The sequence below is a fragment of the Patagioenas fasciata genome, chromosome 1 (genome assembly GCF_037038585.1).
Source record: "Patagioenas fasciata isolate bPatFas1 chromosome 1, bPatFas1.hap1, whole genome shotgun sequence".
Classification (NCBI taxonomy): domain Eukaryota; kingdom Metazoa; phylum Chordata; class Aves; order Columbiformes; family Columbidae; genus Patagioenas; species Patagioenas fasciata.
The window spans coordinates 174,766,317-174,790,793 of NC_092520.1; the positions used below are offsets into that span (position 1 = coordinate 174,766,317).

Sequence of the window (24,477 nt, forward strand, 5' to 3'; positions counted from 1 at the left end):
CTTAGGGGCGCCTCACCCCCGCACTCTGACCGCCCGCGCCGTTAGCAGGGTCTGGGGGCTCCAGCACGGGAGTTGTTGAGGCTCCGCTGACTTGTGCAGGGAGGCTGCATCCTGAGGAGCCCGAATTCCCCAGAGCCCCAAAATGCCGGGTCCCGCCCAGCTGTGGCGGCGACTGCCAGGCATCCGTAGCGCGCGCAGGGGAGCAGACGGGCCGGTTCCTTCCGTCCCCCCCCGCCTCCGGCTAAGCCGCTTGGGGAAATCCTCAAGTCAATCCTCATCCCCGCTAAACCCCCCGCCCCTTCCTTCCCCTCGCGCTCACAGTCGGGGCGCTCCCCGGTGCGGCCGCCGGGAGGAGGAGAAAAAGAGAAAAAGAGGAATCGAAGCCCCATCCCCCCCGTCCCCCGGGCGCTGCGGGCGGTGGGGCCGAGCGGGTGGCGAGAGGCGGGGGAAGTAGTCCCGGCCCGCCCTCCGCGGCCGCATTACGCTGGGCGGGAGCGCGGATCCCTGCGCGGGGTTGCTAAGGGTGAAAGTTTGCCGTGAGTTGGCTCACTTGGGGCCAGGGCGCGGGCGGCTCCGGGCTGGTGGGGCGAGGGGACACGACGACGACGACACAAGCACTGACATCCGGACCCTCGCCTCCGGGTGTTCCGCATCACAGCCCCTAGGCCTGTCCTGCGGAGGAGCCGCACCGCTGGGGATAAAGCAACGGAGGAGACAGAGCGGAGAGCTGCACGCACCGTCCGGGCTCTGCCGGCAGCGCCCACGGCCCCCGACAGCCGCCGGCTCTGGAGCCGAGGACAAAGTAAGTGGGACCGGGGACGCTTCTCTCCCACGCCACACCTTCTCGGGCCAGGTCCCCAAGCCCGCACCCCTTTGTGGGCTCGGCCTGAGGGGGCTCATCGTTCCCCTCCCCGCCTGGGGGGATAATTTATCCGTCCGTGGAGCTACCGTGCGGCTGCCGGTCCCCGGGGGGAGCATTAATGGGGCTTTAAGGGGCGGGCGGGGGCGGTAGGGGAGGGTGTGAAAGTCTCTGGGTCGGTGGCACTTCGCAATGCCCCAGTTCACCATTTTGTTCGGTCTGCCTCCCTTCCCAGTCTGATGGGGGGACGGGGTGCGGCTCAGCCCCGCTTGGGGCAAGGCTGGGCTTGAGGGTAGCGACGGGTACCCTGGGCTGCTGGCGGAGAGGGGTTGTCGCTGGGGTGTTCCCTCCCCGCACGGTGGGTGCAGCCTCCGCCGGCTCCGAGTAGGGGGAAACTCGGGAACAAAAGAGGCGCTGCTGGGGCTGGGCTGGGCCGGGCCGGGCGCCGCCGGCCCCTCTCCCGGCGGAGGGGCTCTGTCTCCCCGTGAAGGCGGGATGGTCCCGGCCGGTCTTGGGACGGGGTCATGCGGCTGCAGGGGAAGGTCGGGCGCTGGGTTTCCTTTGGGAGATGTCGGGGGGGGAGGCCAGGGGTGCTGCACCCCTCACAGCCCGAAACTCGCGGTGCCCCACGGGGTGTGCGGGGCTGGGAGCTCGCCCTTGAGGGGGACCTTTCCCTCCGCTCTTTTGGGAACCGCGTTTGCGACCCTATGTACCCCGCCATGGGGACGGGCAGCGGGGAGAGGGACGACATGGGGCTTGCGGCCTCCTGGGCACCGTCCTGCAGCCGTGGGGCGGGGGGAGGCCGCTGTGGGGTGGGGACGCGCCTCCCTGTCCCTGCCGAGAGGGAGGAGAAGGGAAGAAGGGGGCGGCTGCCCGGCGGTTCGGAGCGCCGTGCCGCGGGGCGTGTTCCCCGCCGTGGGCAGTGCCGGGGCGGGCGAGCCCCAGGGCGCATGTGCCGTGGAAAATTTTGTGCCCTGCCTCGCCGGGCGAAGCGCCGGGCCGGGCCGGCCGCGGGGCGCGACGGGAGCTGTAGTCCGGAGGCGAAGTAGGTCGCGGGGCGGGGGGGGAACACTACAACTCCCAGAGTGCTCCGCGGCACCGGGGTGGGGGGCGCGGGCTGTCTGGCCCGGTCACCAGAGATCGCCACTCACCCGGGGACGGGGCGGCCGGCCGGCTGCCGCGGGTGGGTCCTCGCAGGGCCGCTCACTCGAGTGGGGGAGCTGTCCGTGGGTGGGGTTTGGGGTGGGGAAGGTTGGAAGGGGGCCCCTTGTCCCGGCCGGGTGTGGCCAGCCGTGGGACCACAGACCGTCGTGGCCGCCGCCTTTTAAAGTCCCTGGAAATGCCCCTGGGGAGGCGATGGTCTCCGTGTCCCGGGGCCAGGCCTCTCTCAGGAGCTGGGAGGGAGACTCGCAAGGTCACCTGCCGTGTGCGCGTAGCTGGGAGGAGAGGGCATCCCTCCCTTGTTTGCTCTCCTCTGATGCAAGTGGTTATTTGGCCTCTCTCCTCCAGCATGTCAGTGTGCCGATAAACGGGGCTCTGCGGGGGCTCCTGTGTTCCCCTCCGCAGAGCTGAGGAGCAGCTCTTTGTTCCCTGCTGGTACCTCGGTGTTCTGCCCACGGTGCAGTAAGCCTTGGCTTTGGAGATCCTGTCAGTGCAGGCAGGCCTCTCTTCATGGAAGACTTGTCAGAATACCTCTTACAATTTATATTTAGTTGTTTCTTGTCTTGCAGCCGTGCTGCGCCAGCTGGTTTTTTGTTTTGTTTTTCCTTTCCATTTTATTACCACGTTATCGCATTTTGGTGCAGTAGAAAGAGATTTGAAGGGTTCCTACTGAAGCACATCTTACTGTGTCAACAACCTGAGGACTTGATGGTATCTATGACTTTTTGTGCCTTCTACAAGTATCAGCTCTATGCAGCTACCTTGGTAGGTGTTGGCATTATTAGGCTAATTAACTCATCTTTTTTGTAGTCAAGGTACACAGTATTCCCCTTTTAGGGAGGGGGAGTACTTTTAAAAGAGAAGAAAAAAAGAGGCAGTGGTTTATAATTGTATCTCCTCAATCTTTTCTGCAGGCGGTTGATGAGGATATGGGCTCCTCAAAGTATATTGAGGTGTTTGTGTTGCAAATAGGGCGGTAACAAATTTTGGCCTTTGCTTCTTTCCCAATCTATAATTTCTGATTTCTTAATAGATTTTGAAAGTGGATTTGAATTTGTCACTCAAGGTTAAAAGATTTACAAATTTTCTGTTCTTTTCCTGCTTAATTTGCTGGGATCCCAAGCTGTCTTCTCCTTCAGATGCGTCAAAGCCAGAGGAGCAAGAGGGCTCCATGTAATCCTGCCTTGAGGTAGCATGTGCCATATAAGCTCTTGTTAATGTTTAGGTATGCTCTTTCAGGGGTTTCTCTGTGCTGTTTGCTCTGAAAATGGCTCCCTTCCATGCCAAGGCTTGCTTTCTGAAAATGGCTCTTCATTGCTGTTCTCTGAAAAACTCTGGTTACTTTTTTCTCTGGCGTTTTTCTGTTCTTATTTTAACTTGTTTGGGTCTTGGTGACCTACCAAAAGTTGTTACATTACAGTAGTTCCTTAAAGCAGGTTTTAAATGCAAGGCTTCTTTTCCTCATTCCTTTACCTTCATTCCTGTGTTTTTTGTTGTTGCTGACTTAAACCCAAAGGGGATTCCTTCCAGAACTGACCACCTTGTTGGCACACTTGAGGTGCGGGATCTGCTTCTGGTTACTGTCATCCTAAAGCCAAACCTTTCTGAACTCACAGTAGTACAGAAAAAGCATAGAATCCTCATCCCTCTCTTTGTAATAAAGCCTCAAGATACTTGAGGATTTCTTTAAAATTTATTTAATCCTTCTTGCCTACTAAACTAGACCAAGCAAACAAGTCTGGTCAGTTTTTTTTCTTCCTTCTGACCTAGAGCAGCATGGCTACCTGGTTGTGCTGCTGGGATTCCTGTTTTTTTTTTCCAGTGGAATGCTGACACTGTATGTTTGTACTCCATCCCCACCCCCAAATAATTGGTGCAAGTCGTAAACATGGGCTTGAGTGCTGCGTGAGAGCATCCCCAAAGCCCATTTTAGGAAGACGGGTGAGCACAGTGTGTCTGTTTGAGCAAGGTGAGGGCAGCTGGAGACAGAGCAGCCTCTGACTAAGCTGCCAATTAAAAACTGGATATTCTGCTTGCCCCTGGAGAGGCGTGGAGGCTACTGGAAGTTTGCTTCCTCCTAAAATATCTGTGGGATTTGTTCTCTTTGGATGGGTGACAGAGCACGGTGCTGACCTACCTGGGTTGGTTTGGGTGTTTTTTTGTACCCAGACAAACATTATTTGCAAATCTCTCTATAATGGGAGAGTTGAGTGTTGTGGTTTTGCACTGTGCTTTTGTGGGTTCTCTCCATTTCAGAGACTTCCTCACGAGGGAGGGAGGGAAGGAGGATTATTTCAATCTTTGGCAAGCAGTTTTAGTTTTTTATTAAGTAGGTACCTGCTCCTGGCAGAGCTTGTCTTTCCTCTGCACGGGGATAAGCAATGTGAGCTGTTTGGGACAGGCTGTGTTGGCATATGTGCATTTTGTGACCCCTATATTTTTCCTGCCCCCCTCTCCCCCCTAGCTGAATTAAACTGGGATTTTAGGCTTGTAGCTAGGTGGAGCCTCAACTGGGTACACTTAATAAGATACATACCTACCAACTCAAGGGGATAGTAAACAGGGGCGGGCAGCTGGTGCCTCAGCACCCTCCCTCACTCCTTCTCATCCCTTCTGCGCTTGTGCCAGCAGGAGACGGCACCTGGCACAACCCCCGGGGCTGCCGGAGGAGGGTCTGGCCCCACCGTCCTGAGTGCGAGCGGGTCTGTGCACAAGCTGCTGAGCAAGTCACAAGGCTGTTCAGGTGGCGGGTGCATCTGTGTTGTGGAGAGGCTGGTGCAGGTGAACTGTGCTGGAAGCAGCTGAGTGCCAGGGCAGAGAGAGGTGTGTTCGATGTGCTGAAATAGCTCTGCCAGAGCAGACCGTTGGCCTGCCAGGGTTTCAGCGGTGGTACTTGGCAGTGAGGTAAGTATCATGTGCGTGCCTGTGTGGGGATAGTAGCTATGCAGGGAGATGTCTCCCCACCAGCATCTCTCTGTTTTGATGGCCAGTAAATTTGGGGTGATTCTCCTAGAGAGCATCACTGTTCATTAGTGTTTGTGCAAACTGCTCATTCTGCTTTTGTTAATGAAGAAGCGTGGCTGTTTATCTCAACAGGTGGAGAGTTGTTGTGTTCTCTCATCTTCATCCATACTTTTCTCTCTTTCCCTAGGTCTCTTTGGAGCCAAATCTTGTCTATGCGTGTGTCATTTTGTCTGTTTTAATACGCTGCCCTGACTTGCTTGCTGTGAAGGGAGTATGCATCTGGAGATCAAAGTTGCTCTTAACTTCATCATCTCATACCTGTACAACAAGCTTCCTCGGAGGCGGGCAGATTTGTTTGGTGAGGAGCTAGAGCGCCTGCTGAAGAAGAAATATGAAGGTCACTGGTACCCAGAAAAGCCTCTGAAGGGATCTGGCTATCGCTGTGTTCATATAGGGGAGACGGTGGATCCGGTGGTGGAGCTGGCGGCCAAGCGGAGCGGGCTGGCCGTGGAGGATGTGCGTGCCAACGTGCCAGAAGAGCTGAGCGTCTGGATTGATCCTTTTGAGGTTTCCTACCAAATTGGTGAGAAGGGTTCTGTTAAGGTCCTCTACCTGGATGACAGTGAGGGCTGCAGCGCCGCAGAGCTGGACAAAGAAATCAAGAGCAGCTTCAACCCCGATGCCCAGGTATTTGTCCCGATCGGCAGCCAGGACAACTCGCTGTCCAACTCTCCGTCCCCCTCCTTCGGCCAGTCACCCAGCCCCACCTTCATCCCTCGCTCTGCCCAGCCCATCACTTTCACCACTGCCACCTTTGCTGCCACAAAATTTGGCTCTACCAAGATGAAGAAGGGTGGAGGAGCCGCGGGAGGGGGCGGCGGAGCAGGGGCTGGGCAGCAGCCGAGGATGGTCAGGTCTCCCACCACCAACCTGCTGAAGCACAAGGGCCTCTCTCTGTCTATGCACTCTCTGAACTTCGTCGGGAGCGCTGGAAGCCAAGCCCCGCAGTCGCAGCTCTCCCCCAACGCCAAGGAGTTCGTTTACAGCGGCGGGTCGCCGGGAGCCAGCAGCCTCTTCTTCGACAGCATCGGCAGCGAGAGCCAGGCCAGCAGCATCCCGCCAGCATCGCAGTTCAACACCGGCACGGGTGGTACCTTTGATATGGCTCAGGTCTTCGGTGGCAGCACCAACAACCTCTTTTTGGAGAAGTCTCCCTTCGTGGAAGGACTCAGCTACAACCTGAATGCCATGCAGTATCCCAGCCAGTCGTTCCAGCCTGTCGTCCTGGCCAACTGAACAGGAGGAAGGAGAGTATTTTGGGATGGGGAGGGAGGGGGCGAGGGGAACAAGAACAAAACAAACAAAAAAGAGGGAGAGAAAAGAAAAATAGAAATATACAGAAAATATTCAAATCTTATAAATACAGCTTCTTGGGAAAGAAAGAGCCCGGTGTTGTTACGCTGTGCTGGCAACGCTCCTGAAGCACTGACTTGTTTTTTAATTCAGTCCCTGTGCTTTTTTCCTACTCACTTTTTTACTCCTTAAACGAGTCTTGGGATTTTTTTCAGTTTGTGTTCCCCCTTCTCCCACTGCAGCCCAGGACTGGTGCAAATATAGGTCACGATGCTCCCCATTCCCTGCGCCCCCTCCCTTGCCAGCGCTGGACATGCGGTCTTTCCACCTGGGTATAGGGATGTCTTCTTCATACCAACTCGCTGGAGGAGGGACGGGGAGAGGATGAGTCAGTGTCTGTAGAGACACAGACGCTCTTGTTGTGTGCTCGCCAGAGATAGGTGGGTGGGCTCGCTTGTTCTGTTACAGCTCTGCGTGTAGACGGAGAGCGTCTACTGTGCCCGCGGGCACAGGCTGTTGTGCTGTTGTTGCTCCAGGCTCTCCGGCCCCAGCTGGCATTAGCTGTTCTGTCCCTGTGTGGAAGAGCAAAACTCTTTTCCTTGACCCCCTCCCCGCACACTGCAGGGAGGGCGGAGCGTTACTGTGAAATGGCTTCTTCGCGCACCCTCCCTCATCTGCGCTTCCAGCTGTGACTGCAGGAGGGACGGGTGCTTTGAACTTGGTGACTCTAGTTACCGTCCCTTTCTGCGCATGGGCCCAGGGACCTTCCCGTGCCCTCTCGAGGCTGGCCAGTCAATGCGGGTGACAGCCCCATGTGTAGAAATGCCACCCACCTGTCCCTGCGGCTGGGGGAGGTGGTGCTGAGCCAAGCGGCCCTCCTTCAATGCTGTCCCTGCTTCCCAGATGTTCTCCCCAGCAGCAGGGACCAGCATCCACCAGTGATCATCTGGGGTGGCCTCCTGGGTCTGAGATCACATTCCCTGCTGTGAATTCAACTTCTTGTCTCTAAGGGAATTCCTTCCTTTTTAGTTAGCGAGGCAGCACTACTTTTGAGGAGGAGGAAGTGTGATGTTGTCAAAGTCGCTCTCTTGAGTGGTAGCGTGAGGGTTTGTGCTTTCAGCTAGGTGTGCACCTGACTAAATCCCCTGCGCTGGTCTTGTGGAGGAGGTGGCTGATCTGGCACAGAAGGGAAGCCCCTTGTCTAAACTCATCATCCCAGCCAGATCACGTCAGCATGGACGACAGTGAGCTCAGAGCAGAGCGGCCATGGGCACTCCGAAGGTGAGTGGCCATCCCAGCACGTGAATGTCTGGTGCCTCCCTGCCACAGGGCTGGGGTCTGTGAACGTCCCTGCAGTTCTGAGACAATGTGCTGTGATCAGGCAGTAGTGGCTTCTCAGCCAGGTCGCTTCTGTGTCAGGGACTCCTGAACGTGCCTTCCCAAGAAGCCAAAGGAGGGCTGCTGCTTGTCGAGGCAGGGTGGAGGCTCTCCAGGTGGGAAGGAGGTCTCCTTGGAGGTTGTTGTGGGAGTGTGGAAGCGTGCAAAGAAGAGAGAGGTGGAGATGATGAGACTCCAGGCCTTAAAGTTCTCAGTTTAAAAAGAAAAATAAGTTTTTTGCTGCTTCCCAGACTTGAGGTTTGGGTTTCTTTTAATGATGTCTCTGGAGCACTCTCTGAAACGCACTTCTCTTGTATCTGTTGAACCAATGTGCACTTTCAAGACATCCCCGTTCCTGGGGAGGTGGGCTTGAACTTGTGCTTTTCCCGCTCCCTTCCCTCACGCCAAGATGAAGCGCTTCAGCTCTCTTGTCCTTGTGTTGCCAGTGAGCCTTTGCAGAGGCAGGGGACTGTCCCAGGGAGATGGGGGCTGTCCTGAGGGGACAACTGCTGCCCAGAACTCTTTAAGGAGAGTTTCCAGTGTCCCCTTCCCCTCACTGGGTGACAGGGAGGGACATGGTCCTGACCTTGTGCCCAATTTGGGTTTCTGAGCAGCTGCTTGTTACCATCCAGCTGTGACCACTGTGGTGCTGGGTGAGGAGAACAGAGCCCAGGTCGCTTCCCCCAAACCAGCACCCATAGTCTCAACCCCTGCAGGTTTCCAGACTTGGACAAGTTGCTGAGGAATGGCCGAGCTGTTGGGTTTCCCTTTTTTCTTTTTTTTTTTTTTTTGTTTGGGGTTTTTTTGGGTTTTTTTAACCCCTCACTTAGGGACGTTACCACTGCCACCCTGTCCTTCTCCCTGGGAGTGTGCTGCTGGGGGCCAGCCCACTCGCCACACTGGATTTGAGGGGTGCTCAGCCCATGATTGCGGGACCTGATGCAGTTGTCCCCCACCATCCCCACATTGGGCAAAGCCACCTGTGAGTTGCTGCCAGGGGACATCATGGTCCCCCAGGGCACAGGGAGGGAGGTGGGGGTGCCCCCCTAGCCACCTGCTTATGTGTGTGAAGCTTTGATGCCACTTATACCCTGCCACACGTAATTATACCTGCTTTAAAAATAGTGGTGTGAGTGAAAGGAGGAGGGACCAACCTCTTTGTATCTTAAAAGGAAAAAAGCGTGCTTCAGAAACGTTCCTCCAGTGTCGGGCAGCAATGGAAACTAATGGCCTTTTCGGGTCTTTTCTAGTCTTGGATGTAGGCGTTCAGCTTCAATTTTATTTTTTAAAAACCTGCACTAATTTACCTGGTTTCTTAGGAAGAGAAGAGAGAATTTTTTTTAACTTTTATTTTTTATGGGTTTGTGTTCTTTTTGTTGATGTCCGTTTGTATTGAATAATTTGCTACATTTGTAAAATGTAAGAGGTATATATAATATATGTATATTTCTAACGTAAAAAAAACTGTAATTTTTTTCTTTTCAAGATTTTTTCTTAAAAAGAGGAGAGAAAAAATATTTTTTCAGGAAAAAAACTTTAAAAAAAAAAAAGTGGTGAAGATTCTGTTCTCCCCACTCAGCCTCCCTCCTTTCCCGCCCGCCCCTCTCCGAGGAGCGAATCGCCAGTTGCCTTGTGAGAGAGAATGAGTGAAAGAGGACAGAGGTCTGTATGTCTGTCTCCTGAGCGGGGGGTTTCTGTGTGTGCTCTGCTTGGGTTTCTTAGAAGGGGCTACTGAGAGGGGGGAATCAGGGGGTTGCTGTTTTGTTTTGGTTTTCTTTCTTTTTAATTTTTTTTTGTTTTCTTTAGCGAAGGAGGAATACAATCAGAGTTTTGTATTCAGAATGTTGTGCAATATTTTGGAACGGGACATTGGTGTGTCTAGAGATTTAGTTAAACAAAACAAAAACGAAAAAAAAAAAAAGGTTGATCAAATCTGTACAGTTTCTATTGTTCCAGATTTTTTTAAGTTTGTATTAAAAGCATGAGATAATAACCGGTTGTTGTGTGGTGTGTGCTCGGGGGGTGGAGGGGAGGGAACACCTCTGCTGCTCCTGTTCCCAGGCAGTGAGGGACATGGTGTTGTCCCTGCTCCCCTTTGGATGAGCCGGCGCTTGGTGTGTTCCCCTCACAGCAAGGTCACTGTTTTGTGGTGCACTCGGCAGAGGTTTTGCTCCATCAGGAACAGCCCAGGATGCCCAGGCTTGTGTGATGTGGCAAGGGCAGCTGTGTCTCCTTGACCTCCTGTGCTGGGGGAGAGGAGGGAGCGGGACACTCTCCCTTTGGCATGTGGTGCTTTGGGGGCCTTCAGTCAATCAGCAGAGTTCCTAAAATACCCGGGTTCTGTGCCAGGGTCATCGCCTGTGGGGCTGGGATCCCTCTGGTGTCATCAGACAGGGTTTGTGAAGCCTTCCTGGGCAGTGGTTTCTGCAGAGGGGCTGCTGTGGGGGGGGGTTATTTCTCTCCCCTCGGTCTAAACCACATTGGGTTTATCCAGGGACACCTGGGGTACTTGCTAATAAGCAAAGGAAGCCTCAAGGTGCATCTGCAGGCTGTGCTTGTGAATGGTCATCCAACATGACCTCCCATAGCAGGGTGGGCTTGAGGCTGGATGGAACAAACAGTGATGATGATGATGGTCTGGTTTTGTTTCTCTTTCCGACCTCTCATTGTTCAGCTTTAATCAGAGTTTCTGTTGGAAGGAGCTGCTCCTTTTTAGCAAAACAAGATGAGATGGCCCCTCCACGCTGAGGAGGACACTGAAATTCCTGTTACACCCTATTTGTAGCAGGTGCACCCCAGCCCCGCACTGTGTTCCTGCTGCCTTCTGGAGGGGTGGCTCGCAGCTCCCCGCGCCGCTTCCTTAAAAAGCTGTTGAAGGGGGAGCTGCTCTCAAGGTGCTTGAGGAAACCAAACGTGGAGCTGGTACTGGCTGTGGGCTCCCACTTGGATCCTTACCCACCCTCCCTCATCTCCTCTGGCCTGAATTTCTTCCTGGAAGAGCTCGTGCTGCTTTGCCCTTGGCTCCGCAAGCCCCGGGAGCTGGGCTGCGGCTCGTGCCTGCTCCACGCCGCGTGACTGTCACACTCTGCTAAGCAACAACACTATTTTTTCCCCTTTATGTCTCAAACCCCTTGTAATCATTTATCTAAAGCATGCACAAACACTTGCCCTTAGACATGTTTCTGGAAATGGAAAATTGTGGGTGAATATGTGCTTTCCTGATCCTTGGCCCTGCGTTCGCTCAGCTGTGACGCGGGGAGGCACGGAGCCTTTCCTTTTTTGGGTACAGGTGCGCCGAGCAGTAAGGCCTGGAGTTAGTTTACAGCTGATCACTGCGCAACCTGGGCGGAGATTAGGGAAAAGGTTTAGTAAAGCCTCGTTCCTCTTGAAGTATTTGCCCCTTTGCTGTCTCGGGGAGGTGAAACGGCAGCAGGGGAAGGAACCAGACAGGGTGCAGTGGTGGGGATTGGCCTTCTGTCAGCCTTCAGGGTGGAAAGAAGGTGCTGGAGCCCCATGCTCAGCTGGTGCCTGGGTGTGAGAATATCTGCCGGGTGCTTGGGCAGTGATGGAGTAGGTCCCTGAATAGGGTGCTCTAGCATGGCACAGCAACAAGGTGAGACTTGAGTCCTGAAACCTCTGAAGCGAGTGGCATGGGGATGTCGTTTAGACACTTGTCACAGGGGACTCCATTATTAAGAAAGAAACTTGCAACTTGAGTCACTGAATGGGCAGGCTCCCAGCTGAAAGGAGGAGACAGCTGGGGTAGAAAATGCCACGCTTCAGCCTGGGGCTGTTCAGTCTGCGACAGCAGCAGTTTCTGACACCAATCCGGCTGCTCTGGGAGAGGAAGGGAGCTGGTGCCCAGAGGAAATCCTTATGCAAGCATGAAAAGCTGTCTGCAAGGCAGCTGTGCCCAGGACTGTGTTTTAATACAGGCCCAGCAAAACATCCCAAGTTTGCTCTGCCAGGAGAGCGTCTCCTGCTGCCCCAGAGCCTCCCGGCGATTTGGGATTGTTGGAGTTCGATAACACATGGCACAGGCACTGCGGACAGCGGGTGCCTCCCCGCGCCCCAGCACTTGCCGGTGTGCCAGGACCGAGAAGTGGAAAATCACGGCTGGTGGGGGGCCGGGACCTGCCGAGTCCTTGGCGTCCCTGAGGAGCACTCTGGCCAAGGCCACCTGCTCCGGCCAAGGCCACCTGCTTCCTGCTCACGCGGCCACGGGTGCGAGGGGTGAGGATGGGGCCATAGTCATGGAGAGGCAGGCAGGTCTTCCCACCCCTTGTGTGTCCTCTGCCAGAGCACAGGAAGCAGCCCAGAGGCGGGCAAGCTTAGCCACCCCCAAACCTTGTGATTTTTCCCCTGGTTTCCATGGCCAGGCTCCAATTCAAACACAGCCGGGAACACGCTCACCCTGGCCCTTGCTGAGCTGTTCTTCCACTGTCCCCCTGCTGCCACCTGCGCTGTCAGCTCCAGAAACCTGGTCTGATTTTATGAAGCTGCTGATGAATGAAGCTTTCGTCTCCCCCACCCACAAGACGCCCCAGAGCAGGATCAGCCCTGGCTGGCACATGTGGTGCTTTTGAGTTGTACCGATCAGCGAAGGGCCGACTTGTGTGACAGCAAATATGCGCTTGGCCATTGCCAGTGGCAAAATCGACTCCAGCGTGGTAAGTGCGTGTGCCGGGGAAGGACACAGCATTATTTTTTTCCCCAAGAAGCCTTCAGAGGCACAGCAGTGTGTTAGGAAAAGGAGATCTCTCTGAAGAAGATTCAGGGCCAAATTCTGCCACTTTAGAGGGGAAGGGAGAGGTACAGGCAGAGGCCTGGGGGAACTCCCTCCCTCTTCATTGAATGCTGAATTTGTTCCTCCTTCACATGCTGTTCCGCAGTTGCTGAGACCTAGTTGTGGGGTTTTTTTGCATGTTTTTGTTGGCCTTGCACAGCTGACACAGCCTGACTGCTGAAGGAAGCAGATCTGCAGGACGGAGTGTGTCCCTCCCACTCGGGGAGGTGTCTCCACCAAGGACAAAGTTTTCCTTCTCGTGAATCAGCCAGGAACTGCTTGCACAAGGTACAGCTGGGACTTTAATCAGAAAAGAATATTAAAAGATCATCCACACAAGGCAATGTGTAGGGAGGGCAATGGGCGATGTTGCTGCAGCAGGACATGCTGCTTCCATGGCCTTTGCTTTGTCTGCAGAGCTCAGCGAGTTCACGCAAGGACCAAGTCCAGCCCCCCTCAGCAACAGGTGCTTTTGTGTTTTCTGATCTCCCTGCAGTCAGGTTCGGTGTCAACACACAATGCTCTGGGCTGCTGCAGAGGCCTGAGTGATGTTGCAGCAGGCCCTGTGTGCCTTTCCAAAATCTACTGAGGTCTCTCTCCATCTCTGCCTCTGCCCAGCATCGCTGCACAGTGCCCGCCTGCAGCCGGGAGGACACGCTGGCACCAGCCATGGAACCTGCTGAAGCGGCAAAGCTCACAGTGCACAGAGCAAGCGAGCAGCCGTGGGCATGCAGGAAAACTGGGGGTGAAGCTGAAGATGATACCTCATCTGCCGGAGGAGCTCTGGGGTTTGCATCCTTGGGGGGACAGACTGGCAGCACGGCAGAGAACGTGGGGGAAAGGAGCAGCAGAGATGTCTGGAAGACCACAAACAAGCTGAGGGAGGGCTGGGGAGCAGAGGGAAGGAGAGCAGCACCCTGGGGATGTCGGAGGTATTTGCACACAGGGAGGCTGCAGCTCCCCTCTTCCCTTCACCACCCAGTGAAACACTGCATGTTCCTGGTGACCCAGCATGGGTGGCAGCTGCACAGGTCTCTTTCCTGGCTGGCACAGCCCAGCATAACCTCCCTGTCCCTGCCCAGCTCCCCACTTGTCACACTCACACACGATCGTCCTCTGCCTCTGGGCTGGTCTTGACACTGTGGTTCCCCTCTGGGGACACTGCCAGCTCTCCTGTGAGTCACAGCACTGTCATTACCTCCAGCACAGACATGGAGATGCCGACACTCAGGGATGGGGCCACAAATTGAGCAGGGAGCACAAGCATGGGGATCAGCACCCATCGGTCCCCCCGCCACCTCGCACAGAGATGCTCTGAATGGGAGCGGAGATGATACAGAGGGATGGGATGGAGATGTTTCTGGAGAGGGCAGCTTCTCCCTCACAGCCACGCCATTGCCAGCCATCCACCGAGGAATGGAAGGGGCTTGACAAACCCAGAAAAAACAAGATCCAACAAAGAGAACCCAGAAAGCGCGTAGGTGGGCCGCAATGCTCCGAGGCAGAGCGAAGGTGCCCAGTGCTGCCAAGGAGAGCAGTCTCACTGTGTAAGCAGTTGCTGTTGGACAGGGCATTGAACACTATAACCTACAGCCTAAGTGCTAATACATCAGCACTGGGAACCACTAAACGAAAGAAAGAAAGTTTCCTGTATGGCAGATTATAAATCGCAGCACAGATCAAGTGTATAAAACCGTGCAAGAGAGACCCCACTTGGTCCTTCAAACTAGCAGCTGGGTCATTGAGAATAACTGGTTGGTACAAAGCCATCTAAGAAAGATTATTTTATTCTGGTAAGTCTTTATTTTTGCTCTTGGAGTCATTCACTTCTCCAAAGGCACAGCGCTCTTTGAAAAAGATTACTTTCCTCCATGGAGATACCTGTTCTGGGGATTTTTTTGACCAACCAGTGCACATAAGTAGAAACCTTCCTAAAGCCACTGTTTAAAGAGGTGGTAGTGGGGACTTCAATAGCCCCATAGCAAGTAAAGAATAATACAACAGCTAAGCAACACGTATGCCATCAAATTCGTATTAGACCAGTGTTTACTGTGAGAGAAAGCCACTGACCACATCTCTTTGTCATATATTCACCACACAGACAACATAACAGCTGAGGAGATTTTCCTGCTTTATATTTTTTAAGAAAAAAATCTCAGGTTTCCTAATGTGCATCTTAAAATGCTACAAAAGGACCGAGTCCATCCGGCCTTGGCCTCAGTGTTTTATATCGTGGGGTGCCCAAGACTGAAGCGCTGACTCCTTTGAGTGCACAGAGTGGCTGCTGAGAGCTGCTACAGGAACCTGTGGGGCTTCTTGGTCTCTGCCCCATGTCCCTGAGCTTCCCTGGAAAGCAGGATGGACTGGTTGAACAAGTTCACCTGAGGACCACAGCAGTAATCTGCAAAGCATCGCTAGGACGTGGAGGTCTGTGTGCTGACCCTTCCCTTGCCTGGCCAGTAGAGCTTCATAGTCCAGAACTGGTCAGGGCTGGACGTCTTCCTTTAACATACCCAGAATGTCCTGCAAAGTTGCGCAAGTGTCTTCCCCAGCGCTGTTCTGCCCACGTAGGTCTGCAGGAGCTGGTGGGAGCTGCCCATTGCTGTGAGGAGACTGCAGAAGCAAGACGACAGCTCTCCGCTGGAGAAACCCGTGTCAGCCCAGCAGTGCGGTGGGCTTCCCACAAAAGGCTGAAGGTGCCTTTTGGCTTCCACAGCCTGGGAGGTAAAAGCTGAGGGTTGCTGTATCAGCCTGGTTGAAAAATCCCACTGATTCTATTCAGTGGGACTTGTTGATCTTGACAGAATGGGGTACAGAGAGCTGGCTATGATCTCACCCAAAAAAACCCTGACAAAACAAAACACCTTCCCAGGTATTTTTCTGTGATACAACTCTGTTGAGGATTAAGGTATGATTAACAAGGGGACCCCCATTTACTTAACTCTCTTTAATTTTGCCCCTTTTCCCTGCAAGGTCTGCAGACAGAAAAGAGTCTCCACTACAGGTTGTGCCGCTGCTCTGCCAGGCAAATGCACTGAGAACATTTTCTCTCCTCCCGTGCCTGGAAAAGCCTTTGGCCGCCCTGTTCTTCACCCAAAGATATTGGTGGTGGAATTAATAACTGCTGCTCCTGGAGGGAGCCACACGTCCTACTGGAGGTAATTGTCACTTGGCAGGATCTTACTCATCTTGTGGTGGCAGTGAGTGGCTTTCCAGGCTCTGCCACCAGCAAAGCAGGCTGCAGGGCCAAGGCTCTCCACCTCGCAGCCACTCAAAAGCCTCCGGCCCCGGGGCAGAGCCGGCTTCACTCCTGCCTGGAGCCTGCCCTGCCAAAGTGTTTGCTTGTGCCAGGTGAATGCTGGCCTCTTCACACCCTGCCAAGCAAAGCAGGTTGGACCTCAGGGGGTTAAATGCCCACACTGGCCTGCAGCTGAGTCTGTGTGCTCTCCCTTGTGGATCCTCCTCACCAAGAAGACTAGAAAGGAAGGTGAACAGATGCAACTGCATCTCTGTAATGTTTGCCATCACCTGCACCTGCTGCCAGAGGCTATGGGAAGACCCCGAGAGTGTGGAAGGTTTCTCAGCTCTCTGGCTGTGACATCAGCTAACGTCACCATGGGTGCTGGTATTTCCCAGGTGGGAGTTTGTCTACCTGTGGAACTTGGGAAGCAACCTTCTGTAGAGCTCCAGCCTTCTCCTCTTCTTTACCTCTCTGTCTTCTTTTCTCCAATGAATTATTTTCTATAAATGCTGTGACTTGCTCCTGGGAGCAAACAGCAGCCAGCAGCAGGGTGCAAGGGAGAGTTCTGCCACCAGCAAGCAGCCAGATCTCTCCCTGCAGTACCTTTGCCTCCCACTGTGCCATTCCCCTGAGATCAGGCTGATTTCCTTTTCCACACCATCCACAGCTCCTGGTCTTCTCCACTTCCCTGGCTGGCAACAGCTGCCCTCCATGCAGCAAAAGAGCAATTGCAAAAATGTCTGCACAGCACGTAGCTGCAGGAGCTCGTCATTGCATTTTGGCATGGGGGCTTCCAGCACAGCGCAGGTGCTGGCCGCACCCCGGTGCACGCCGGCGCAGTTGGCTCGGCTGGCAGAGGCATCCCAGCTCTGTTAGTGCTGCTGCAACAGCCCAATTAGTAGTTCAGGTGTTGCCACAGTCTTTGGCTACAGCCCAAGAGCTAATGACAGAGCAGGTGGCAGATGCAAGAACTGCAGAAGCATGGCTGAAGTTGTGAATTCTGAACAGCTTGTTGAGATCAGTCTCTGCTGACCAGCTGAGGCAATGGGTTTTGCAAGGTGGATTAGTGTTTTGTGTAAGTCTCCAAAACACCCATCAGCCTTTGAAAGATGTTGCAGCTGCATTTAGCTCTGCCACTCCTCCCAGGATGTCCAAAATTACCTTGGTGTTACTGGAGTGACCATACCTGTGACCACTGTTTACAGCAGGAGGAAAACCCATTAAAGCCCAGAGGTGTTTAACCAGAAGCAAAAAGTGGCAATGGGGCTTTTACACACCATGCATGTTAATACACTATGATGATAGAGGGGTATAAATGTAATCACCTGATGAAAGATGGGCTTAGCTACCAAATTCCTGCACTGTGTGTCTACCACAAATGGCCTGAGGCACTTGGGAACTACTGACCCCACAGCAAAGCTATGGAGGGAAGGTGAGAGGGAGGAGAAGAGAGGCTGAAGAGTGGCAGTAGAAGCTCTGTGTAGAAGCTTCCACTACAGGCAAAGCAGCAAAGAACGTGCAACTTGACATGCAGCAAGAGCTTGAGGAGGTTTTTCCAAGCAGGCTGAAGAACTGGTTGGAAAGAGGCTTCCAGCTATGACCAAAGAAGCTGCTGATGCTGTTTGACTCCCGCTGTGCTTACAGAAGCAGGAGTTTGTATATTCTTTGTAGGCAAACAGGATTATGTCAAACTACCTAACACCATCATTCAGTTCGCTTACTAATGGAAATACTGAGTACGGACTAATTGCTCAAGCCAAAAGGGAGGCGGGTTTCTGTGATCACCAGGCTGTGTTATCTATAAGTACAAACTGCTGCTGCGGTGCCCTGTATAAAGCAAGACTACAGATGCATTTTTATTTGCTTACGTGTACATGAACCCTCTGAATCTTTTCCGTCTCCAGGTCTTGTCGTTGCTGTCCTTCCCCAGGACCTGCTTCTGCTTCTGTTGTGCTCAACGTCAGAGCCGACGTCAGTGTCAGCCTTGGGTGTCAGCCCCTAAGTGGGCTGCCAAGAAAAGGGGTCAAAAGGTCTGCTCTTGGGTCTGTGTCCACTATGTTGATGTTTCTTCTCCCCCAATGGCTCCAAAAACACCTTCAAGATCACCCATTGCTGTTGAAATACGGCCTTATCTTGAAAACAGCTGTGACGGTGGGTGTCAAGGCAGCCATTTTGTACTAATAACAATAATTTTGTACTAATACCGTGTCGTGGTAGGGAAGACAGACATGACTAATTAAAATGTTGGGGAGATAGTCAAGTCATGAGAGCATTACTCAAGTGCAATTTAGCTGGGAAGCTGCAATTCACAGCTCTGCTATTACAAGAATACCACGGGACTTAATTCAGCAGACATCATCGTCAAGGCATCAGGGCATCATCCCACCTGAAAGCAGCTCCAGGCTGCCCACTACCCAGCCCGGGCATCAGTTCAGAGCCATCCACATAGCACAGTCCTGGCTCCCAAGTGGTCAGTGCCATTTCCAGCAACTATATTTTTTTTCTGGCCTAACACCAGGCAGGTCAAAGATATTTCAGCTTGCAAACAGGCTCATAGCTCAGTGTGGCCTTGCTCAACATCAGAGTAACACTATCAGCAATATAAAGAAGAATCCTGAAGTGCTATCATTCTTCATGTAAATACTTCTTCCTGCCCTGTATAATTTTGTAGCTGTTGCTCTATGTCCTGAGCCCCCTCCACATCCTCTAAGGAATCATAAAATAGTTTGGGTTGGAAAGGACCCTCAAAGGTCACCTATTCCAACCCCCCTGCAATGAGCAGGGACATCTTCAACTAGATCTGGTTGCTCAGAGCCCCGTCCAGCCTGGCCTTGAATGTCTCCAGGGATGGGACATTTACCACCTCTCTGGGCAACCTGTGCCGGTGTTTTACCATCCTTGCTATAAAAAAATTTCTTCCTCAGGTCCCATCTGAAACTCCTCTCCTTTAGTTTAAAAACATTATGCCTTGTTCTATCATAACAGGCCCTGCTAAAAAGTCTGTCCCCATCTTTCTTACAGGTCCCATTTAAGTACTGAAAGGCTGCAATAAGGTTTCCCCGGAGCTTTCTCTTCTGCAGGGCAACAACCCTGAAAAGATGGTGAAGAAACTACTTCCTGGTGAAGAAACTACTTCCTAGTGAAGGGAGAGACCCAAGAGAACAGCTTGGTGCTTGTTATCTGAGGGTCAGACCAGGCTCAAAGTGGGCTGTACGCAGCCTCTGAGTGTGTCCCATCACTGCAGGGAAGGTCCCAAGGTGCGCAAAGGCCTATGGCACAGGGACTTCAGCCAGCAGAGGCAAGACAAGCAGTAAACATCAAACTCTATGGGCTTGATGCAGCTTAACAGGAGAGCTAGTACATGAAGAATGTGTTTTAGCAGCTACGATCCCTCCCCTGCCGTGTCAGCCCCTGTTTTACAGCTGTAGCAACAAGTAGCGGAGGTCTAGTGTGGTGGAGTTGTGTAGGAGGAGAGCTTTGCTGAGAGAAGTTTGAGCTGCAGATGGGCTTGGAGCCCACGATCTCAGGCAGAAATGGTGTTTGGGGCTGTAATACAGTTTGTAGGAGTTCGAGGGCTCTTTTATTGACAGCTCCAGCACTGCTTTGGCTAGTGGCCACCACTGAGCGGTGGTTGAAGGGAGAGAGAGATGAGGCAGTGGAGGGAGAAGGAAAAGGATGAGGAAGAGGAGAGAGCAAAAGAAACGCAAAGATCAAAGTCTAGCCAAGAGAAAAATTAAGCACAGAAAGCAAAGGAGATGGAAGGAGGGGAAATCAAGGAGTAACACAAAGGGAGAGATGGAAGAGAGACAGCAGCCTTCCAACTGGCCAGAAAAGGGAGGCAGGGAGGAGCTGGGCATGAAGAGGACGACAGCTCCCATACCTGGCACATTCCTCTATTGCTGTTGCTATCTTGGAAAAGATGAGCCTGGCTTCTTCTGGAAATGCTTAATGAGCAATTAGCACAAATACCTTCCCTGTTACATTTTGTGACACTTTGAAGCTGAATGACGTAGTTACAGGAGAGAAAAGCGATTCTGTGTGGGCTCAAGGAGTTGCCGCACCCCTGTAAAAAGACACTCCCCAAGAGGTTAATGCAGAGCCAGACCTGTGCAAGAGGCAGCAGAAGCACCCGGGCTGTGGGGAAGGGCTGTTTCAGTCCCAGGGGGCCCTGTCCTAAGGAAGGGAAAGTTGCAGACACATCTTGGCAGCTCAGTGCCCTGAAATCAGTGAGAACAGCCCTGTGCTGCCGCTGCCCCAGATCAGGAGATCACAGGCTCTTTCCCTGCTCTGCCTTGGAGAAAATCCCTTTTGTGAGGAAACACAGCTGAGATCTTCCATCTAGCCGGCTTGCACACGGTTCCCCTCTAAAACTCTTGCAGCTTCTCGCTGCTGACTGCCGACGTGGGCGTCAGGCTCACCAGTGACTTCTCCTTTTCCACAGGCTGGAAATGTCCTGTCTCATAGCTTGCCTCAGCTTGGCCAGGCCATGAGGTGAAGGGCTGGCGGTGGCTGCTGCCTCCCCTCAGCCAGACAGGATGGGGCGGTCGTGGCAAGGCTCAGCCGAAGGCCGGTGTGTGCCCGGGACCTCGGTCAGTGCCAGCGGGATGCAGGGGGAGGATGAACCTCCTCAAGTCTGGACTCATTCACAGGCCAGTGGCCTCGCAGCGGGTCTGGCTGAGTGATTTGGAGCCAAGGAGGACATACACTGGGAGTTACTCATTGCTCTGGGATGTCAGTCCTAATGGAAAACAGCAGGGAGCAGCTAGAATATGCCATAAATATTTACTAGCTAAGACATCCATTTCCCCAACAGTTGTTAGAAGTCCATCGCTGCCTGAAGTTTCAGGGTTGGACTCTGGCTCCTGCTCCAGCACCAGGAGAACCCAAGCATCATCCCAATGCCATCCCAGTGGCCCAGGGCCATGCCTCCCACACAGCAGGTGCCTGTGTGGCTGCCAAACCAGCCCCAGGCCTGCCGAGCCCCCAGGTGACAACACAGTCACCTGCTGTGCAGCATGGCTGGTTTGTGGTTATGGAAATAGCTCAGCATTTTTTAAGGCTGGGCTGAACTGTGTTGTTCTCCCCACCAAAGGGATTGCTGCTGAGAAACGCCAAGGTCTGCCTTTGCTCTGGGAGAAGCTGACCAGGGTTCAGTGTTTTTTTCGGCAGCCGGCCTTCCGTATGTAAACTCTGGGGTCCGACTGTGCTTTCCTTCTCAGCCTGCACAGCCCAGGCACGTGGCTGGTGCACAGAAGACACACTTTAAATAACCACGCCACAGTGACTCATGCCTTACCCAAGGCAGTCTGGCTGCTGGCGTATAAAGCATGAAAGCCGGTGATCTTTGGAAGAAGAGAGGATCCTACAGCGAGCAGACATATGGCTCAGTTCCTGGCCAGAAGGTGGGAGGGGTGGAAGCGTTGCTAGATGCGGTAAGCTAGGAGGCCGAGGCTTGGAGGCACAGAACCCCACCGCTGCCCAGCGCTGCCCTCCTGACCTGCCACCACACATGCAGCCCCTCGTCTCTGGAATTTCCCTGAGTCAGCAGCTTTTGGAGTTCAGAGCAGCTCGGGGAGGTGGGGGAAAGGCATGTGGGAGCAGTGCCTGAGTCCAAGTGTGGCTGACATGGGGGGACGTGGAACGCTCTTTTGCCCTTTGCAGCATTTGGCCTGTAGCACTGAGGACAAGGACTGACAGTCCTGACAGCTCCAGTGGAGCCTCACCTTTCCCTCAGGCACTCAAGTCATCCTGCATTTCCCCAGCCTCCACCAGTCCCAGCACTGCACTTCTCATCCTGCCTCCGTCTCAAAACTCGCCCCATCCACTCAGCGCCCTCCTCATCCCAGTTTCCCTCAGCACTATCGCTGCTGCACCGCCTGCCCCCCTACTCCTCTCCCAGACCCATCTTCCCACACTCTCCTTTCTGGTTTCTAACCCTCCTGGGGAGCTGCTCTGCCACCCCTGTCCTCCTTCATGCCCTGGTGACATCTCTGCACCTCATCTCCTCCACTGATGCTGACACATCTTCCCCTCTGGCAAACACTCACCCCTTGGGACCTTCCACGGTGTTTCCCCGACCTTCCCCACACCCCCCAACCCCTTCCCACAGCCTTTTGCCCCAGAAGCCGGGCAGCAGCTCCTGCCTGCTTTCTGCCGGCAGCCCATACCAAGAGGCCAGCCTCTGCCCCTGGGCTGCACCCCGCTTTCCCTCACCACCCCCCAGTCCCTGCCTGCCACGCCAGCTGCTTTTCCCCCACCCAGAGGCTGTTTCCAGGGCCCAGGCACCCGGGAGCTGCTCAGTCGGCTTTGGCAGAGCAGCACAAATGTCACGTCCCTGCCTGTTCCCGGCCCCAAGCGATGCCCGCCTGTCTCCCATTATGTAAGGCGCAGTGTGTACGGGAGCTAGGAGGCCTCGGGCTCGCTTATGCACCGTGAATGACAGCTGCAAAAATGAGATGAGGACTATTTTTAAATCTCCCCCCCTTCGCCTCCCTCCTCCTCTATCTTTTCCCTGCAGCTCCAGCCGGGCTGTGCAGTTGTCCAGAACTGGCCCCGTGGGGGCAACCGGTGCTGCCGGGCTCTGCCCAGCGGTCCTGAGCGACACTTTGTACTGACACAGAGGGACAAGCAGCACCTCAGCACCGGTCTTGTGGTATCTGGAGGACACATCCTCTTCTAGCCCTCCTTGCTCATCAACAAACAGTCCCCTGACATCCTCTCCTTCACCTCTCACGGCCCTCCTTGCTGGTGGGATCTGTGGTGCCCTTTTCCTCCCCCAGCCTCTCCCTGTAACTTTAGAAAGGTCATTCCCTCCCCCTTGAGCCATGGGGTTATCGCAATTCCTCAGAGCAGAGCGGAAGGATCTCGAAGAGGGGAAAAAAAACCTTACCTTTTCATGCAGAAACGTGATACCACACCACCACCCTCTCACTCAGACCAAGGGCAAGAGACAGATTCTGGAGCAGGGGGCTGCAAAACGTCTCATCTCCCACTTAACGCTGCCAGCACGGGGACCAGCAGGGAGAGGCAAGGTGGGTGAGGAGCTGCATACGAGAAAGATGGTGTTGGTCACAGGGAAAGGAAATGTATCAAAACTGACAGTATTTTGCCCCAGAATGCTGTAAGACAAGCACTCCTCACGACAAAGCAAGGGAAAAAGACAGCCAGTGGGTGGACTCTGCCTGCGTGCTGCCACTTTGGCTCTGAATAAATACACTCAGTTCAAAGATACGCCCAGCAAAGAATTGTCTGAAAAAAACAAGTATGAGATACCTTTTCACCTGGTTTTGTACATGCTGGTCTGGACATCCCTTCTCAGGAAGGACGGATTTGACCTGCAGCAGGTACAGAGCAGGCTGGAGAGCCGCCATCCTGAGTGTGCAGCTTCTTTAATCTAAAACAGGAGAGGCTGAGGGGGAACAGGATCCGTGCATCATACATACATGCTAGGGCCAAAGTCTAATTCATACTCCTAGAAGCTCATCTGGATCACAAATATATTTAGACTTAAAATTAGAAAGAAGTTCCTAGCCAGCCATGGTATAAACTTCTGCGACAGCCTGTCAGGCTGGAAGGTGGGCAGAAGCAGCCTAATTTGGTAAGAGATCCAGCCGGCTGGTAGTCACTGCATGGCAGGAGAAGAGGGAACCCAGAATGAGCCATAAACACGTCTGAAATAAAGCTTGCAATCGTGTACCCAAGCTGGTCCCCAGAGGGATGGGTACAGAGCTGAAACTTTGGTGTGTTGCATCCTCTTTAGGTTACATGCTATTAATATTCTACTTCAGGGTCCTTCTGGATCCTTGAAGAGGTCACCTCTTTTCCTTTTGGGTTTTTTTAGGAAATTGTTTCATTTCCTTCATCGCTGTAACCCCTCTGATCAGGGCTGGCCACAGGGCTGGGGTGAGGCAGGGAGGGGGAACAGGGCCACTCCTGCTGCTCTTAGTCATGCTTGGGGTGTGTTGGTTTGCCTTGCTCACAGGCTCAAGACAAAGGCAGCTCTAGGGCCAAGAAGGCATTTCCCTGGGGCTTGGTGTGCTGGGTGACCTGGGGAGCTGGAGCTGTTATTCATCGCAGAAAGTGGTGCCCTTGTGGGACTCCTCAGCTGCTTTTTCCCTGATGCAGGAGCTTGGGGACACTAGAGACACCTTTGCTCCCTGCCACTTGCTCCCTCTGCTGTGTTAGTGTCTTCAGGCTTCTGTGGAGCTTCGCCACAGGTAGTGAGGGGGTGCTTTCAGGCTGAGGTGGTCAGGACATTCCCTGGATGGTCCCTGCATGTCTGGACTTGGGCACTACACTACAGTGTGTACAAGTCCAAAAGACAAGATTCAAAGTCCTAGGCCTATGTTTCCAGGTGGCATGGAGCCCACATTACCCTGACGGGGTCCTGAGGCTTGTGACCAGGGCGCCAGCTCTTCTAGCCTCCTCCGAGTCCTTCTCAGTGCCAGGGCAGCTAGGTAGAGCTGTTCTGAAACATAGAACAGTTTGGGTTGGATCTCCAAAGGTCATCTAGTCCAACCCCCTGCAATCAGCAGGGGCATCTTCAACTAGATCAGGTTGCTCAGAGCCCCATCCAGCCTGGCCTTGAATGTCTCCAGGGATGGGGCATCTACCACCTCTCTGGGCAACCTGTGTCAGTGCTTCACCAGCCTCATTATAAAAAAATTTCTTCCTCATGTCCAGCCTGCACTGGGAACCTTGACCAGGGCTGCAGTGGGGTCAGTCCAGGAGGCTGTG

At 53.8% G+C, this 24,477-nt stretch overlaps 1 protein-coding gene across 2 annotated transcripts; it reads left to right on the forward strand.

The window, feature by feature from the left end:
- The first annotated feature begins 459 nt into the window (after positions 1-459).
- Positions 460-9,707, forward strand: TOB2 (transducer of ERBB2, 2). Of its 2 annotated transcripts, XM_071801515.1 has the most exons (3): positions 460-802; positions 4,649-4,924; positions 5,172-9,707. In XM_071801515.1, exon 3 carries the CDS (start codon positions 5,258-5,260, stop codon positions 6,278-6,280), a length of 1,023 nt encoding a protein of 340 aa, XP_071657616.1. In that variant the 5' UTR covers positions 460-802; positions 4,649-4,924; positions 5,172-5,257; the 3' UTR covers positions 6,281-9,707. The 2 variants fall into 2 exon arrangements, with proteins under 2 accessions (XP_071657616.1, XP_065698983.1); XM_065842911.2 differs by lacking the exon at positions 4,649-4,924 and having other exon boundaries at positions 461-802.
- The last annotated feature ends 14,770 nt before the right edge of the window (positions 9,708-24,477 follow it).